Raw genomic sequence first — 19,389 nt, 5'->3', positions numbered from 1 at the left:
CAGTGAAATATCTCACCTGGATAGTGCACTGCTTTGCCATGTACAAGACCAGGTTTGAAGTCAGACACCACCACATTGAAGAAAACTTCAGTGCTGGAGTCTCTTTCATTCCCCATCTCTCTATCTCCACCTTAAAAAAGGGAAAGGTGGGTGGTGATGCACCTGGTTAAGTGCTCACATTACAGTGTGAAAGGATGCTGGTTCAAGCCCCTGGTCCCCACCTGCAGGGGGGAAAGCTTCACAAGTGGTATAGCAGGACTGCAAGTGTCTAACTGTCTCTCTCTCTGTCTCCCTCTCCCCTCACTTTCTATCTGTCTCTATCCAATAATAAATAAATTAGTTAAAGCTCTTCCATATTCTGAGAGAGAGAAAATAGAAGCAGAGCCTTTGGAGATTCAGTGGAGTTTATACTCTGAACACCAGGCTGCATGGTGTTGGGTTAGGGGGGGTCAGAAGTGGGGATCCCACTCTCACAGGTCAGGAGCTATGGGGTGGGACTACTAGTGACAGTCCCCCCCTCTTAATCCCCACCCCTCCCCAGTCAGCAGTGGGAAGGAGTCCCCTGCCTGCAACAATGGGGATGAGGCCATGTCTTCTACCAGGGGCCCTTGGGGATGGGGAGCACCTTAGGCCTGAGTGTCTGGCTGCTGTGTCCTCAATGGTCCCTGGGCCTCTTCCTCAGACTCACCAGGCACCTAGAAGGGGGAAAGAATAGATGAAGGGGGACCTTGGGGAGCTGGAAGCCACAGCTTGGGAGAACAGGCAAGGAAGGGGCGGGGAGGAAGCAGGGAAGGGATTGAAGTGGGGAAAGCCCCAGTGGCTGGAGGGCTTAGGGGCTGCCACTGGTCTCACCTCCCAGTAAACCTGATCCTCAAAGCACTGGGAGTCTGGGGGAGCACCCAGGAGGGGCAGCCTCAGCAGGAGCCCTATTGGGGGAGAGGAGGAGACATGAGACCCAGATGTCTTCACAGGCAACCCACAGCTCTGCTTGTCAAACACCTATTATGCACCAGCCCCTATGCATCATGCTCAGGCAGCTTTACTTCCCTGGGTCATCAAAGCAAAGCCACCAGGTGACTCTAAGCCCTGTTAGAGGTGGTAGAGACTAAGGCTCAGAGACAGTAAGTCACTGACTCAAGTATGCACAGCAGGGAGGGTGCAGTGTTTGTTCAGCAGACTCAGAACCCCAGCTTTCTTTCCCAAGAGAAGGCAGGTGAGAAGGCTGGATCACCTGCTGGAGCTTGAAGGTCGAAAGCACTAGCCTGGAGCTCAGAAACCACAGGCTAGTGTCAAGAAAGGCCTGTCCGTGTCCCCGCCTAAAATGAGGTTGGGCTGCCCTCTAGTGGCCTGAGGGAGCATCACAGGAAGACTCAGTAGCAAACTCCTAGGCTTGGTTCCCCTCCTCCCTGGCACCCAGGGGAGCTGGCACCCGCTGCCCCCCTACAGCCAGCGAGGAGGCCCCCTTAACTCTACAGCCTGGCATAAAGCAGGCTCTCCAAGCATCGTTCAGAACAGTGGGGTCCGGTGGTACCTTCTCCAGGGAACTTCCTCTTCTGTCTCCTATCCCCAAGAGGCCCCCTTCCAGCCAGGGTCACTCACCACTGAGGGCCCCGCCCACGAAGGCAAATGTCAGGGTGACAAACAGCCCGAAGAGCTGGTACACAGCTTGGGAGGTGGCACTGCGATGGCCCCCAGCCACGAGCGGAAAGACTTCCTCCAGGCTGCAGGGAGACCAGGATGTGGGGGTGTGTGACAGGATTTGGGGGGCACAGACAGGTCATAGGAACAGGGACAGGGAAGGGCCATAAAGGCAGGACTGGCTCTGTCACACAGTGTCTAGGAGAATTGACTCCTCACCCCCCTTTTTTTTGTTCAGAGAGAGAGAGAGAACACAGCACCAAAGCTCCTTCTAGTGTGGTACAGGCCAGGCTCAGCCTGGACCATGCACATGGCAAACCAGTGCACTGTCCAGGTGAGCTGTTCTGCTGGCCCCATGACACTACCAGAACCACTTACTCAGAGACCATCTGCTGCACTTGACTGAGAACCCAGAAGGGTCACTTGCCAGATTGGCCTGATTCACTCTAGCTCTCTCTACTTCCAGAACATGAATAGATGAATGAGTGAGTGAGTGAGTGAGTGAATGAATGAATGAGTGTTTTTCCCTGTTGGTCCACACAGAGAGGAAAAGAATAGGAGGCCATTCCTGGGGGTGATAACCACACAGGTGTGGAGGGGAACTCACCCCTCTCCATAAGCATTGTGAGTAGCCAGCCAGGCCCCCAGGGCCCCCAGCAGGGCCCCCAGCACTCCAGGCATCCCGTGCAGGTTGTGGACACCGCAGGTGTCTTGCACTTTGAATTTGGACTCCAGGGTGGGCTGGAGGGCAGGATGCAAGGAATGAGTCTCCCACCCCTCTCCCACTCCCCAGCGCTGTTGGAAGCACCCCACCCCACCCCCAGGGGTGCATGTACCATGAGGAACTTGTAGCCCAGCGTGGAGACGGCCCCAGCCAGGAAACCAGCTGCCAGAGCCCCGAAGGGTGTGAGCATCATCTCACTTGCGGTGCCGACCACCACCCCGCCAGCCAGAGCTGCGTTCTGGATGTGGACCTGGGGGGGGGGGTGGCAGATCCGAGGCCCTCTGGATGTCACCCCACACCCAGCCAGCCTACCACAGTGTCCACTGATGCTCCTAGGCATCCCTCTGCCAGCTGCTTCAAATCCCCCACCCCCCAGAGCAGGGGCCCCTCTCACTTATTCCCCACCCCACGGGGCCTCCAAGTACCATGTCCAGGCGCCCATTGGGCCCGACTAGGGCAGACATGGTGAAGGTGCTGAGGGTGCTGGCAGTGAGGGAGTAGTAGGTGTTAAGTGCTGTGCGGTGCTGCGAGGCCCCCAGGGAAGTGGGTGCGGAGTTGAAGCTGGGCCAAAAGATCCAGAGGAAGAGGGTCCCTGGAGGTGGGTAGACGGGCAGAGTAGGGGATGTGAGCAGTCTCCTTATCAAAGAGGAATCATGGGGCTGTAGGGTCCCCCCTCAGCAATTTCTCCCTCCTTGTCTGTAATACAGACCACTGAAGCCAGGCTTCCAGAAAACAGTGTCCCTGAAGCCACAGCCACAGCCAAGCAGGTGCTGGACTAAGAGGGATGACCAAAGGACAGGCCACTAGAGAAGGTATTTGAGCAAGAACTGGAGGCTGAGAGGCATATATATATATATATGTAAATCTTTTTTTCCCCTTTCTCTTTTATTTGACAGGACAGAGAGTATTTGAGAGGAGGAAATACAGAGAGAGAGGCCTGCAGACCTGCTCCAGTGCTCTTGAGGCTTCCCCCTGCAGGTGGGGATTGGGAGCCTGAATCCAGGTCCTTGCACATGGTAGTAATGTGTGCACTCAACCAGGTGCATCACCACTCAAGGTCCATTTTATTTATTTATTTTTAAGTATAAGAGAGAAGAATTGGCAGAATTCCGCATGCCTGCTAAGAAGAAAAATAATTACCTTTAAAAAATATTTATTGGGGGGGTCGGGCGGTGGCGCAGTGGGTTAAGCACATGTGGCGCAAAGCGCAAGGACCGGCATAAGGATCCTGGTTCAAGCCCCCAGCTCCCCACCTGCAGGGGAGTCGCTTCACAGGTGGTGAAGCAGGTCTGTAGGTGTCTATCTTTCTCTCCCCGTCTCTGTCTTCCCCTCCTCTCTCCATTTCTCTCTGTCCTATCCAACAGTGAACAACATCAACAATGGCAATAATAATAACCACAACGAGGCTACAACAACAAGGGCAACAAAAGGGGGAAAAATGGCCTCCAGGAGCGGTGGATTCATGGTGCAGGCACAGAGCCCAGCAATAACCCTGGAGGAAAAAAAATTATTGGGGGCCTGGTAGTGGCACACCTGGTTAAGCGCACACATTACAGTGTTCAAGGACCCAGGTTCAAGCCCCTGGCCCCCACCTGTAGGGGGAAAGCTTCATGAGTGGTGAAGTAGGGCTGCAGGTGTCTCTATGTCCCTATCTCCCACTCTCTACTCAATTTCTCTCTGTCTCTATCAAATAAATAAATAATTCAAAACAGAAAGTATTCAAACAAGATTAAAAATGCATATATTTATTTATTTATAGGGAGAGAGAGAGAACCAGAGCATCACTATTAATGAGTGGGTTGGGGAGAGAATCAGAGCATCACTCTGTCATATGCAATATCATGGATTGAACTCAGGACCTCATGCTTGAGAGTTCAATATTTTATCTACTGTGCTACATCCCAGGCCACAGGGTTGCTCTTAGAACCTCAGCTGCTTCCTATTGGTGGGCCCTGTCATGTGCACTATCTTTGTCCCTCTGCCCCCTGTGTCCTGTGAGGGTCTTGTAGGAAGGAGGACCAAAGGGACAGAGACAGGGGCAGCTGGGGATCTGCAGAGGACAACCAGCACAGTGAAGGGGCCTGAGGGGCAGGTCTGGTGCTGAGTGAGCCTCAGGTGTGTGATGTGACTACTCTCTGCACCACCCCACCCACGGTCAGCACAGTGAACACCTCACACCTGAATCCTGGAGCAGAGTTTGGGGAGGAATGAAAGAAGAGGCCAGGTCAGCTATGTGCTAGGAGCCAGGAGGCAGAGGAGCTCTGAGACACAAGTTGCCCAGCAGGTGACACTGTGGATAAAGTGTATTAGACCCTCAAGCATGAAGTCCTGAGTTTGATCCCAGGTATCATATGTGCCAGAGTGATGCTGTGGAGGAGAATCTGCGTGGGTCTGAGCATGAGGGGACAGGAGAGAAAGGGGGATTGAGACCCCACATGGATGTGTATCCAGGTCTAGGAGTATAGCTTTATACTGTAAGGTCCTGGAGGGCTAATTTTTTAATTTTTCTTTCTTTATTTATTGAATAATAATAGTCAGAAATCAAGATGAAGGGGGAAGATAAGGAGAGAGGCAGAGAGACACCTGCAGCCCTGCTTCACCACTCATGAAACTTTTCCCCTACAGGTGGGAATCGAAGGTTTGAACCTGGGTCCTTGTGCATTGTAACATGTGCACTCAACCAGGTGCACCACCACCTGGCCCCAGACTATTTTTTAAATTAATTAATTAGCATTGTCTTTGTTGTCAGGGCTTCACACCTGCATGATCCCATTGCCCCTGGTGCACTCACTTTTTCAATTTTTTCCAGATAGATAGAGGATGAGACACCAAGAGGGAGAGAGAGCAGAGAGGAGAGAACTACAGCGCCTCTCCACTACTAGTGACATTTCCCCCATGCTGGTGTTACCTTGAGGTGCCAGGCACTGGAACCCAGGTCCTCCACATGGCAAACTGCACACCCTTTCATGGGGTGCTGGAGAATAAGCCCAGGGTTCTGAACTAAGCAGCTTCTCAGGCCCAGATTTTTTTTAAAAAAAATTTATATTTATTTTTCCCTTTCTGTTGCCCCTGTTGTTTTTTTATTGTTGTTGTAGTTATTATTGTTGTTGTTATTGATGTCATTGTTGTTAGAAAGGACAGAGAGAAATGGAAAGAGGAGGGGAAGACAGAGAGGGGGAGAGAAAGACACCTGCAGACCTGCTTCACCACTTCTTGTGAAGAGACTCCCCTGCAGGTGGGGAGCCTGGGGCTTGAGATGGTCCTTGCACTTTGTGCCACGTGTGCTTAACCTGCTGAGCTACTGCCTGACTCTCCGGCCCAGATTTTTATTCTTTTTTGAGAAACAGAGAGGAAACATCAAAACATCTCTTCACCATCCGTAGAGCTCACCTCCCCTGTGCCACCCAGCAGGCACCCATGTGGCACCCAGGCTGAACCCAGGGCCCCACACAGGGCAGAGTGAGCTTCCCCCAGCCCCAGAATGGTTATGATAGGGACTGGCCGGGCCTGAGTCCTGAGACCCTGCCTTTGAACCCCTGGACCCTCGAGCTGTCAAAGCAGGAGCCTCAGAGGATGGGGTTTCCCAGCAAGCACCCCAAGAAGCTGGCCTAGATCCGGGACGTCTGGAATCTGCCCCACCCCTGGGCCTGCCTCACCGATCATGGCGAAGAGGTCTGAGTGGTAAACGGAGGACTGGCGGTGCTGGCTCTTGTGCAACTGGGGCCGGTGGAGCAGCCGGGAGAGCACCAGGCCGAAGTAGGCGCCGAAGGTGTGGATGGTCATGGAGCCGCCAGCATCCCTCACCTGGGCAGGTGCAGAGGAGCTGGAAGGCTGCCCCACCCGCCACCCCAGTGGCCACCCCACCTACCCTGCCCAGGCCCTTGCCCCAGGCCCCACTCCCCCAGACTCACCCCCAGGAGGCTGAGGAGCACAAACTCATTGATGCCGAAGAGCACCACCTCCAGCAGCGCCAGGAGCAGCAGCTGGGCTGGTCCGGTCCTGCCCAGCACGGCCCCAAAGGAAATGAGAACTGCCCCCGCGCAGAAGTCAGCGTTGATCATGCTGGGGGGCAGGGGGCAGGAGTTAGGACAACTCTGGGGACATCCAGCTGTGCCAGCCCCTCCCTGGAAACATGGGGTCACACCCTCTCTTTTTTATGTTTTTTTAAATATTTATGTATTTATTCCCTCTAGTTGCCCTTGTTGTTATTGTAGTTATTATCGTTGTTGTTACTGATGTCATCATTATTGGATAGGACAGAAAGAAATGGAGAGAGGAGGGGAAGACAGAGAGGGAGAGAGAAAGATAGACACCTGCAGACCTGCTTCACTGCTTGTGAAGTGACTCCCCTATAGGTGGGGAGCCGAGGGCTTGATCCTGGATCCTTATGCCAGTCCTTGTGCTTTACGCCAAGTGTAGTGTGCTTAACCCCACACCCTCCCTTTTTTTTTTTTTTTTTTTAGAATTTATTTATTTATTGATGAGAGAAAGACAGGAGGAGAAAGAAAGAACCAGACATCACTCTGGCACATGTGCTGCTGGGGACTGAACTTGGGTCCTCATGCTTGAGAATCCAGTGTTTTACCACTGTGCCACCTCCCAGACCACACACCCTCCCTTTTTTTTAAAAAAAAAAAATCTGTTATTTTTTATTAGATAGCACAGAGAGAAACTGATAGGGGAAGGAGAAGTAGAGAGAAAGAAAGACACCTGCAGCCCTGCTTCACCGTTTATGAAGCTTCTCCCTGTGTGTGAAGACTAGAGACTTGAACCTAGGTCCTTGCACTGTAGTGTGTATATTCAACCCCGTATACCACCACCTGGCCCCCTTACCTCTCTCTCTCTCACTCTCTCTCTCTCCTGCAGAAGAGAGAAGAGAGACTTTTGGGGAAGTTCTGGGACTTGGAGCACAAAGCCGGTAAGGGTAGAAGAACCAGATCTTCCCAGGAAATCCTGCCAACAACTCCTGGGTAATTAGGGCCATGAGAAAATGAGGTGTGGCTGAGACTGCAGGTGGAAGGTGGGCGAGGAATGAGACAGAAGATAAAGCATTGGACTCTCAGGCATGAGCTCCTTAGATCAATCCGTGGTGTCGAATGTGCCAGAGCGATGCTCTGGGTCTGTGTGTGTGTAATAAATACATGGATAGACCTGTGTTGGGACAAGGGCTTGCTGGGAGGCCCCGGCGGACTGGGGGACTGCCCACCTCTCCACGCCCACGTGGATGTGACCTCCATGGAAGGAGTGAAGGAAGCCTTGGACAAGCGTGGCCCACTGCAGGGCGAAGGCAGCGATCAGGAAGGTGAAGCCCAGGCTGCTGAAGCCGTAGCGCTGCAGGAAGGCCATGAGGAAGCCAAAGCCCACGAACACCATGGTGTGCACATCCTGGAAGCCTGTGGGGTGGAGTGGAGCTGCTCTGACCACCAGCACAGGCTGGTTGGACTGCTGGAGATTGCAGGACCCTAGGAGACTGCCCAGACATGCAGGGCCCAGCCGGGTCATCAGACATCAAGGACATGGACCCTGCTGCTGCTCTCTGTGCCCACTCCACCCTAGCCCTGGTGCATCTATCTATCTCTCAATCTGTCATTGTCAGGCCTTCATCTCTCTGGGCCAACTTTTTCAGACAGAAACAGAGAAACAGTCAGAGGAGACAGCATAATAGTTCTGCAAAAGACTCTCATACCTAAGGCTCTAAAATCCTAGGTTTGGGGGCTGGGTGGCAGCACACCTGGCTGAGCACACATGTTACAATGCACAAGGACCCAGGTTCAAGCCCCCCATTCCCGCCTGCAGGGGGAAAGCTTCATGAGTGGTGAAGCAGGGCTGCAGGTGTCTCTCTGTCTCTCTTACTCCCTATCATCCCCTTCCCTCTAGATTTCTGGCTGTCTCTATCCAATAGGTAAATAAAGATACTTTTTTAAAGCTATTTTAAAAAATAAAATCCTAGGTTCAAACTGCAGCAACAAATAAATAAAAAATCACCAAACACACACACAGGAAAAAAAAAAAAAACCAACAGTAACCTGGAGCAGTGGCACAGTAGATAAAGTGATGGACCTGGGAGGCCAGATGGTAGCGCAGAAGATTAAGCACACTTGTCTCGGAGTGCAAGAACTGGCATAAGAATCTCAGTTCGAAGGAGCCAGGTGGTGGCGCAGTAGGCTAAGTGCAAGGATCCCGGTTCAAGCCCCTGGCTCCCCACCTGCAAGGGGTTCGCTTCACAGGTAGTGAAGCAGGTCTGCAGGTGTCTATCTTTCTCTCCCCCTTCTGTTTTCCCCTTCTCTCTCGATTTCTCTCTGTCCTATCCAACAACAATGACAGCAATAACAACAATAATAACAACAACAACGATAAACAACAAGGGCAACAAAATGGGAAAAGTAGCCTCCAGGAGCAGTGGATCTGTGATGCAGGCACCAAGCCCCAGCAATAACCCTGGAGGCAAAAAAAAAAAAAAAAAAAAAGAATTCTTGAGTGTGCAAAGACCAGGGTTCAAGTCCCAGGTCCTCAGCTAGAACAGGGACCTTCACAAGCAATGGAACAGTGGTGCAGATGTCTGTCCCTCTATCTCCCCCTTCCTTCTCAATTTCTCTCTGCCTCTGTCAAATAAATAAATAAAAATCAAAAAAAGGAAAAAAAATAAATGAATCTTTTTAAAAGAGAGAAACAGAGAGGAACAAAGACAAAAGAAAACTAGACTCTGCAGCACCAAAGCTTCCCACAGTATGGTGGAGGCCAGGACTCAACCTTGGTTACACACTTGTGCAGGCACCCTCCCAGGTGAGCTATCTTGTTAGCCAGTCTCTGGATCTCTTGGAAGTTTAACCTGTGAGGGCAGACTGGGGAGATAACATAATGGCTCTGCAAACAACTTTTCTTTTCTTTTTTAAAAAGATTTTATTTATTTATAAGAAAGATAGGAGGAGAGAGAAAGAACCAGACATCACTCTGGCACATGTGCTACCGGGGATCGAACTCGGGACCTCATGCTTGAGAGTCCAAAGCTTTACCACTGCGCCACCTCCCAGACCACTGCAAACAATTTTTCATGTCTGTGACTCTGAGGTCCCAGGTTCAGCCCCTGGCACCACCATAAGCCAGAGCTAAGCAGTAGCCTGGTTAAAATAAAATAAAAACAAGTCTATTTTTTTAAGTGTAACAATAGGTGCCAAAGGATAGCTCACCTTTTCATGTGCATTTCCTGGGTTTGAACCCTTGCACCCCATAAGAGCAACATAAGGACTTCTACTTGGAAAGGCCTTCCTGATGGTTAACTTCCTTTCCTCAAACTTCAGAGTCTATACCTCTCTATTTTCTAAATTATTGGTGGTCTAGCAGGTGGCACAATGGCTAGAGGATCCAGCCTGGAGGCATAAAATCCCAAGTTTGATCCTCAGTTTTGCATGTGCCAGACTGATGCTCTGGTTCTCTCTCATTAATTAATATTTTTAATTAAATAATTTATGGGTAGGAGAGGACATCATAATAGGCAAAAAGACTCTCCTGCTGGGGCCAGATGGTAGCACACCCAGGTGACCACCCCCAGTGCCCACCTACAGGAGGAAAGCTTCACAAATGGTGAAACAGTGCTGCAGCTCTCTCCTCCTCCCTCTCCCTATCCTCTCAATTTCTGTATGTCTCTACCCAATAAATAAAGAAAAGACTCTCAGGGGCCAGGTGGTGGTGCACCTGCTTGAGCGCACAGGTTACAATGCACAAGGACCCAAGTTCAAGGCCCCAGTCCCCACCTATAGGGGGAAAGCTTTGCAAGTGGTGAAGCAGGGCTGCAGGTGTCTGTCTTTCTCTCCCCCTCTGTCTTCCCCTCCTCTTTCCATTTCTCTCTGACCTATCCAACAACAATGACATCAATAATAACTACAACAATAAAAAAAAACAACAAGGGCAACAAAAAGAATAAATAAATAAAATTTTAAAAAATTATTATTATTATTATTTATTTTAGAAGAATTTCTTTATTTATGAGAAATATAGGAGAGAGAAAGAACCAGATATTACTCTGCTACATGTGCTGCATGGGATTGAACTCAGGACCTCATGCTTGAGAGTCCAATGCTTTATTCACTGCGCCACCTCCCAGACCACTTATCTTTATTTATGTATTGGATAGAGACAGCCAGAAACTGAGAGGGAAGGGAGATAGAAAGGGGGAGAGACACAGAAGAGAGACACCTGCAGCCCTGCTTCACCACTCGCAAAGCTTTGCCCTTACAGGTGGGGACCAGGGGCTCAAACCTGGGTCCCTGGGCATTGTAATGTCTGTGTTCAACCAGGTGCAGCACTACCTGGCCCCCTTTTAAATTTTTTTTAAACTTTATTTATTTATTGGACAGAGCCAGACAGAAAGTGACTCCCCTGCAGGTGGGGAGCCGGAGCCTCGAACCGGGATCCTTCCGCAGGCCCTTGTGCTTAGCGCCACCTGCGCTTAACCCGCTGTGCTACCGCCCGACTCCCAATAAAATTTTTTAAAGACTTCATGTTTCAGGTTCCAATATCCCGAGTTCAATCCCCAGCACCACCATAAACCAGACCTGAACAGTGCTCTTGTAAAAAATAAATGGATAGGGGCTGAGCAGTGGTGTACTCAATTAAGAGCCATGAACAAGTTTCAGGGTTTGAGCCCAAGTTCCCCACCTGTAGGGAGGACACTTCACAAGCAGTAAAGCTCTCTCCCAACCTCTAAACATTTAAAAACTGAAATTTAATTTTGAATATTTCAATTCTTTATTATATTTTTCCCCAGGGCACTGCTCAGCTCTGGCTTATGGTGGTGCTAGGGACTGAACCTGTGACCTCAAAGCCTTTGGCAAGAATGTGATTAGAGGCCAGGTGGTGGCACACCTGGTTGAGCACACATGTTACAGTGTGCAAGGACCCAGGATCAAGCCCCTAGTCCCCTACCTGCAGGGGAAAAGCTTCACAAATGGTGAAGTAGGGCTGCAGGCATCTCTCTGTCTCCTTCTCTCTCTCTCTCTCCCTTCCTCTCAATTTCTGGCTGTCTCTATCAAATAAAGATTTAAAAAAAATTTTTTTTAATTATGCTATTCCCCCTACCCTTGACTATTTCAAATTTTTAAATTATCAGTGAATTGTTAGAACAGATTAGAGTTGGTGGGGCTGCTGGGTGAGGAAGTTCAGGGTCTTTCCTGTTTGCTTGCAGTGATGTATCACTGTACATAACAAGCTGAGTTAGTTAGCGGACTCAACCAAGGTTTAAGTCCAGCCCACCATCATGGGGGAAAACTTCAGTGCTGTGGTCTCTTTCCTTCTCTCTGTCTCTATCTGAAAAAATCAGCTTCAAGTGGCAAAGACTTGGAGATGATTTTTTAAAAGGGGGGGGGGGGGCTAGGCAGTAGCGTAGTGGGTTAAGTACATATGGCACAAAGTGCAAAGGCTGGTGTAAGGATCATCCCAGTTCAAGCCCCTGGCTCCCCACCTGCAGGAGGTCGCTTTGCAAGCAGTGAAGCAGGTCTGCAGGTGTCTATCTTTCTCTCCTCCTCTGTCTTCCCCTCCTCTCTCAATCTCTCTCTGTCCTATCCAACAACAACAGCTATGACAACAATAACAACTACAACAAGGGCAACAAAATGGGAAAAATGGCCTCCAGGAGCAGTGGATTCATAGTACAGGCACCAAGGCCCAGCAATAACCCTGGAGGCAAAAAAAAAAAAATGGTAAGGTAGTAAAAATAACATACAAGGGGCCAGGTGGTGGCACAAGTGGATGAGTGTACATGTTACAATGTACAAAGACCCAGGTTCAGAGCCCCTAGTCCCTACCTACAGGGGGAAAGTTCTGACAGTGGTGGAGAGGTATGGCAGGTGTCTTTGTCACTCTCCCTTCTCTATCACCCCCTTCACTGTCAATTTCTGCTGTCTCTATCCAACAAATAAAGGTAATAAAAAATGTAAAAAAATAAGTTAAATAAAAATAACATACAATAATACTGAAAATGATATTAACACCAATGTTTTTTTAATTTTTATTTATTTATTTGAAAGATAGGAGGAGAAGGAGAAAGAACCAGGTATCATTTTGATACATGTGCTGCTGGGAATTGAACTTGAGACCTCATGTTTGAGAGTCCAGTGCTTTAGCCACTCTGCCATCTCCCAGACTGCAACACCAATTTTTTTATGAGTCATTTGTTCTGCTCCTCATCCCCTGCCTCCATCTTTTTTAAAAAATATTTATTTATTTAATTGCTAGAACAGAGAAATTGGGAGGGAGAGGGAAAAAGAGACACCTGCATCCCTGCTTTACCACTCAAGAAGCTACCCCCCTGGAAGTGAGGACTGGGTTCAAGCCCCCAGCTCCTCACCTACGGGGGGAGGGGGGGTTGCTTCACAAGTGGTGAAGCAGGGCTGCAGGTGTCTATCTTTCTCTCTCTATCTTCCCTTCCCCTCTCAATTTCTCTCTGTCCTATCAAAAAAAAAAAAAATGGCTACAGGAGCAGTCGATTCACAAAGGTGCTGAGTCACACAGCTCTGAACCCACACCAGGCCAAACCAAACTGCTCCAGAACATTCTTTAATGGCAGCAATATTTATATTTCTGGCCCCAGGTTTGTTTGGAATAAATACTCAGTCTCTTGGCCTTTCAACTGGAGTCACAATATTCAAGAAATCTACTCCCTGGGGAATATGCCACAAACATACGCCCCATAGGCTGGGGGTAGAGGGTGTGCTTTTCCAGGTAGAGGCAGGGGATGGACTAGATGACCCCTTAACATTCACATCTACGCCACGGTTGGAAGAACATAAAAGTCTTCTAGGGCAGTGACACACCCAATTGAGCACACATGTTACCATGTGCAAGGACTTGGGTTCCAACCCCCGATCCCAACTCGCAGGGAGGAAGTTTCATGAGCTCTAGCAATAACCCTGGTGGCAGTAAAAATAAAATAATAAATTAGTGGTCCGGGAGGTGGCGCAGTGGTAAAGCTTTGAAGACTCTCAAGCATGAAGTCCCCAGTTCGATTCCTGACAGCACATGTGCCAGAATTCTTTCTCTCTACTCCTATCTTTCTCATAAATAAATAGTCTTTAAAAAATAATAATAATTGTGGTCCGGGAGGTGGTGTAGTGGCTAAGGCGTTAGACTCTCAAGCATGAGGTCCTGAGTTCAATCCCCGGCAGCACATGTACCAGAGTGATGTCTGGTTCTTTCTCTCTCTCTCTCCTATCTTTCTCATTAATAAATAAATAAAATCTTTAAAAATAAAAAAATTAATAATAATAATAATTAATTAATTAACTAATAAGAGGAGAAGAAGGAGGAGGAGGACAAGGAAGGCCTCCTGAGTTCACCCTTTGTCTACCCTCCTTTCCTAACTGTCCCTCAACCCTCCACCACTCCCCAGAGTCACTAAATGTCTCTTCAACAAGACAAGGGAGCAACTGGATAGTGCGCTGCTTTGCCATGTATGTGACCCAGGTTCGAGCCTGGTCCCTACTAACATTAGAAGAAGCGTTGGTGCTGTGGTTCCCTCCCCACCCTCCCTCCTCCAGAAAAAAAAAAAAGTTGGCCTAGGGTAGTAAAGCCCCAGGACCAGCAACAATAACAAAAGATAAAGAGTTTAAAGTTGGGACTTCGCTATGATTTCCATATGCAACAGAGCTAGAGTTAAAATTCTCTCTGACCTGCCTCTGGTCAATGACTATGGCTAGAACACTTGACCTCCCTGAGGCTGGTTTCCTCATCTGTAAAGTGGGGATATAAAATATAAGAAACAAGGGGCTGGGATAGATAGCATAATGGTTATGCAAAGAGACTCTCATGCCTAAGGTTCCAAAGTTCCAGGTTCAATCCCCCACACCACCATAAGCCAAAGCTGAGCAGTGCTCTGGTAAAAAAAAAAAAAATTATATATATATATATATATTCACCCAGAAGGTAGTGTAGTTGGCAAAATATTGAACTCTCAAGCTGAGTTTGATTCCTAACATATTGCATGTACCAGATTGATTCTCTGGTTCTCTCTCTCTCTCAAATAAATACACACACACACACACACACACACACACACACACACAGTGGTAAGGTATGGAACAATACCTCTGTGATCTTATACTCCTGTAATCTTATAATCTTGTAAGTCATTATTAACTCACTAATAAAATATTAAATATAGGGCAGGGGAGACAGCAAACTGGTTATGTGAAAAGACTTTACTTCCTGAGGCTCTGAGGCCCCAGGTTCAATCCCCAGCACCACTATAAACCAGAGCTCAGCAGTGCTCTGGAGCTTGGGGGGGGACTAAATGTATGTGGATTAGGGAAATGGGAGCATGGAGCTGGAACCTGGCTCCCCAATATCTGACCCCCCCAACAAACACACACCTACCTCTAAGATGCCAGTGGGATTGATTCTCCTAGAAGAGGTCACAAAACCTTTTTGGCTCCCTCCCCATTTTCCAAAAAAAAAAAAAAAAAAAAATTCCATATTCCCTCTCCTTGTTGGGAATGACCCTAGAGGCAACAAGCTCACATTTGTGTGTTATCTTGGAACCCCTTTCTTGTGTTTGCTTCCAAAGGCCCTGGGAACCCTAGCTTTTTGTTTTTGTTTGTTTTCCACTAATGTTGCATTACTTGCCTCCTGGGAACAGAGGCCGACAATGTGGGAGAAAGGCTGTGGGCGGGAAGGCAGGAGAGCTGGTTCAAGTCCAGTTAGTTGTCCTGTGATCTTGGGCTATCATGGGACCTCTCTGATTCTCTCCACATATGCAAGAAGTAGGCCAGCCTGAGTCTTAGGGCCCGCCCTATAGTGAGGACAGACAGACCCTAAGAGTCACACGTGCCTGGCAATGACCAACCCTATGTGGCAAAAAGGGCTCCCTTTCATGTCTCCAAATCAAAGGGCAGTGGCCACACCCCTCGGCCCTGACCCACAGGCACAGGTGAAGATCCGGCTCATGAAAGCTCCAGGGACCTCCCGCCCCTCCCACCTGGCCCACTCTAGGGGCCCAAGTCCAGTGGGATAGAGACCTAGGGCAGAGAGTGGTGGGGTTCCCTCTGCAGAACCCTAACTGCACCCTAGAGACCAAGAATGGAAAGCTATGTGTTTAGGGAAACAGGCAGCAGAAGGGCAAGAGGCTAGGGGCCTCAAGAAGAGCTTCCCAGGTGGTGGTGCACCTGATTAAGTGCACACATTACAATGTGCAAGGACCCAGATTCAAGCCCCTGATTCCCACCTGCAGGGGGAAAAATTCATGAATGAAGCAGGGCTGCAAGTGTCTTCCTTTCCCTCTCTCCTCTCAATTTCTGTCTCTAACCAATAGTAAATAAAAAGATTAAAAATTAAAATCAACAAAAATGATTTTTTTAAAAGGGAGAGCTGAATGGGGGTAGATAGCATCATGGTTATGCAAAGAGACTCTCATGCCTGAGGCTCCAACAGGCATGTGGGGCTCCAACAAGCCCCACACCAACATAAGCCAGAGCTGAGCAGTGCTTCAGTAAAACAAATGGTCCTTGGGAGAAGTAACTGGGAGTGTGAGGGAGGGGGGTATGGCAGGTAAGGTTCTCCATTCTCTTCAGAAACAAACACAAGCTTGTTTCTTTCCATCTACAGTGCCCTTCTTCTGTCTCAACAAATGCATAGCCCCAGGCCTGCCACCCCCTCCTTGGTGGGGGGGAGTGCTAGTCCTGACCCCAGTGCCCAAAGCTCCCCCATTCCAGCCAGGCTAGAAGGGAAATCTGGGAAAAGATAAACTGGGATGATGGACATTTGGTGCTCTGTGCCTGCCTCTCCCTCCTTGTCCTCAGCTCAATGAGCTTTACTGGGCTGGGGCTGGAGACAGCCTGCTGCCAGCTCTGTGAAGTTGGGTAATAATGGTCTGATACTTTTTATAGAAGACTCCCACATTTTGGGCCTTGACTATATATATCCTTCATGCCAGGGCATCCTTCTTCCCATCTTTCTCTCCCCCTCTCTGTCTTCCCCTCCTCTCTCCATTTCTCTCTGTCCTATCCAACAACGACAACATCAATGGCAACAAAAACAAGGGCAACAAAATGGGAAAAAATGGCCTCCAGGAGCAGTGGGTTCGTAGTGCAGGCACCAAGCCCCAGCAGTAACCCTGGGGGCAAAAAAAAAAAAAAAAAGGGAAAAAAATGTTTCTGGGTTTACATCCCAGCTCTTAGGCCTGCAAGATAGCTCATCTGGATATTGTGCTGCTTTGCTATGGTTCAAACTGGGCCACCTACCACACTGGAGGAAGCTTTGGTGCTGTGGTATCTTTCACTATTTCTCTCTCTCTGCCTCTTTTGTCTCTGTCTCTCTCCATCTGAAAAAGTCATCCCGGAGTGATGAAGCCCCAATAATGACCAAAAAATTAGTTAATTAATTGTTTGAAAAATCCCAGTTCTCTCATTTCCAACACTGTGTCCCTGGACCGGTCACTTAACTTCTCTGAGCCTCATTACCTGTCCTCGGACCATTACCTGTGCATGGACCATGCCGTGTATGCGCCGCCCTCAGCATGGGATCCAGTGCCAGTGGAAGGGTGCTATTATAAATCTGGGGCACCTGCATCTCAGGGCAGGAGGCTTGTCTACCCCGGAGCACCCGTGGGCACCCACATACCCTCTTCCAAGGGTGAGGCGGTCGGGCTCGTGGCTCCCAGCACCCTCACCCGCACTCACTTGGGTAACGGAAGTAAAATTCATTGTCCGCGTTACTGTGGTTGCCCCCGTGCCAGAGAGCAGCGTCGGTCTCTTGGTTGTAGCGGACAAAGATCGCAAAGAGGATGGCGGTGGCTCCCTGGAGGAGGAGGCACAGCAGAGGCAGCTGCAGTCGCCGGCTCTCGGCGCGGTGCCGGGACCCAGCCATGGGACGGAGGCTGCCAGGCTACCAGGCTCCAGCTCCGGCAGGTGGGAGCTGTCCGCGCGGCAGGAGATGACACTCCAGGACAGGTTTCACCCCGGCCAGGCCCCGCCCATAAGCACGCGGACCCGCCCACGCGAGTAAGACCACGCCCACGTGGGCCTAGTCCCCCTGCAAGACTGCTCCTTCATTGGATATGGCCACGCCCACTTGAGCCGGCTTCACCTATACGGACAAGGACACGCCCCCATATAGTCAGCACCCCCCCCTGCCCGTGAAGGGGTGAGGCTCCTCCCTCACGATCACCCTCTAGGTCTAGCCTGCCCTTGCGAAACCGCCTCCGCCCCTCAGGGATTTTGTTGGCAGTGAGAGCTCCCCTGCGGACTGAAAAGCCCCGGGCTGCGGGAGCGGAGCGGGAGGGGAGAGTCCAGGCTCCCTTGGTCCAGCAGGTCTGGTGGAGTTCTAGTTGAAACAGGTCTTTGGGAATGACCCTGGGAAGGCACCCTGCTGGAGTTCTGCTGCCAACCGCGTGGGAGGGAAGATGGGGGAAGACCCGCCCCCAAAATGCAGTGTTTAGAAAGCTTCCCAAGGAATTAATGATTTTTTAACCCTGGCTGCCCCCCAGGGTTAAGACCAGGGGCCCAGGGAGTCGGGCGGTAGCGCAGCGGGCTTAAGTGCAGGTGGCGCAAAGAGCAAGGACTGGCTTAAGGATCCCGGTTGGAGCCCCTGGCTCCCCACCTGCAGGGGCGTCGAAAGAAAGAAGGGAATCTTTCTTTCCCCCTCTCTGTTTTCCTCTCCTCTCTCCATTTCTCTCAGTCCTATCCAACAACAACGACATCAATAATAACTACAACAATAAAAAATAAAGGGCAACAAAAGGGAATATATACATAATAATAAAAAGAGGTGAAAATTTAAAAAAAGAAGAAGACCAGAAGACCAGGGGTCCAAGTTGTACAGCCATTTCCCAGCTGAGAATATGGTGGAGAATGGACACAAATTGTCATGTTCCAGGCACCACGGTTAGTCCAGATTCTAGGCCTCCTCTGTCTACCCAAACCCCACCCACAACCCACCACATAGTGGCAGACTGAGCCCCCTTCCTCTGCTGGCCTGTGTTTATACGACAGACCCAGGCCCCAGGCCACCTCTGCAGCTTCCAGGGAGGAAAGCCGGATGCAGGCAGGTGCAATGCAGATGGCAAGAGTAGCTTAGGAGCAAGGTCTGCAGCTGCAGACCGCAACAGGTGGACAGATGTTGACTAAGCATTTCCTGTGATTTAGGAACCAGAGGTGCTTAAGACACCTCCCTTCAGAAATCCTTATCAGGCTGGGAGACTTAGGAAGTAGTGCCGTGGTAAATATGTGACCTCCCCTGAGACATAGTGGCTGTGGAGACCCAAGAGGAGAGACTGCAGAAAGCACAGAGATGGGGGACTGCTTCCTGGAAGGTGATGCTTCCTGCAGTCTACAAGGACCACCTAAGAAAGAAAAGAGAGGAGCACTTCAAGAAGGGCACCAGCCATGCAGAAAGTTAGGCAGTGGCTTTGGACTTCTGAGCATGAGGTCCTGAATTCCAGCCACAGCACCATATTTGCCAGAGTGTGATTCTGGCCTCTGTCTCTCATACAACAGATAAAAACAATTCCTTAAATTGGAGAGATTGGTGAAATAGTTCACTTGGATAGTGTGCTGCTTTGCCATGCATGACCCAGGCTCAAGCCTGGCCCCCACCACATGGAAGGAAGCTTCAGTACTGTGGTCTCTTTTACTCTCTTGGTTTCTCTGCCACTCTCAAAAAAAAAGAAAGAAAGAAAGAAAGGAAAGAAGAGAAAAGAAAAGAAAAGAAAAAGAAAAAAGAAAGAAAATTGGAGGGGACTAGTGAAATAGACCCAGGTTTGAACCTAGTCCCCACAACACTGAAGGAAAACACTAGTGCTATGAAGAAAAAAAGAAAGAGGCCAACTGCTTCTAGCAGGCCAAGCAGGTGCCCTGACCCTTGGTCCAGAGGCATGTGTCCCTACTTGGTCAGCAGGAAGGCTGTTTTCCAGTTTGGCCGGAGGTGCTGTGGGAGGCAGTAACAGGGGAAGATAGTCAGCTACTTGTAGATAATGATTCAAGGAGGACTCAGAACCTTTTATCCTCTTAGGGCCAGTCTTCTGCCCCTGCTGCCTCCTGAGC

At 49.8% G+C, this 19,389-nt stretch overlaps 1 protein-coding gene across 1 annotated transcript; it reads right to left on the bottom strand.

Annotated features, from left to right (window-relative positions):
* Positions 1–386: 386 nt before the first annotated feature.
* RHBG (Rh family B glycoprotein) lies at positions 387–17,304 on the bottom strand. Its single transcript, XM_007535454.3, has 10 exons — positions 17,029–17,304; positions 7,569–7,755; positions 6,274–6,424; positions 6,019–6,166; positions 2,788–2,954; positions 2,475–2,612; positions 2,246–2,379; positions 1,600–1,721; positions 853–926; positions 387–695 (listed from the first exon to the last, which is right to left on the bottom strand). Exons 1-10 carry the CDS (start codon positions 17,213–17,215, stop codon positions 627–629), a joined length of 1,377 nt encoding a protein of 458 aa, XP_007535516.1. The 5' UTR covers positions 17,216–17,304; the 3' UTR covers positions 387–626.
* Between the last annotated feature and the right edge of the window lie 2,085 nt (positions 17,305–19,389).

Source organism: Erinaceus europaeus, chromosome 11 (assembly GCF_950295315.1).
Source record: "Erinaceus europaeus chromosome 11, mEriEur2.1, whole genome shotgun sequence".
In the NCBI taxonomy this organism is placed as follows: domain Eukaryota; kingdom Metazoa; phylum Chordata; class Mammalia; order Eulipotyphla; family Erinaceidae; genus Erinaceus; species Erinaceus europaeus.
Note: the sequence above shows the minus strand (reverse complement) of the source record. Positions and strands in the feature narration are given on the sequence as shown.

Bases quoted from the DNA above. Each gene is read 5' to 3' on its own strand.
- RHBG (XM_007535454.3), bottom strand. From the start codon at position 17,215: ATGGCTGGGTCCCGGCACCGCGCCGAGAGCCGGCGACTGCAGCTGCCT. The intron at 6,425-7,568 runs GTGGGCAGTCCC...CCTGCCCCCCAG, and splicing joins ATCCACGTGGGCGTGGAGAG to CATGATCAACGCTGACTTCT. The intron at 696-852 runs GTGAGACCAGTG...TCCCCCTTCTAG, and splicing joins AGGATCAGGTTTACTGGGAG to GTGCCTGGTGAGTCTGAGGA.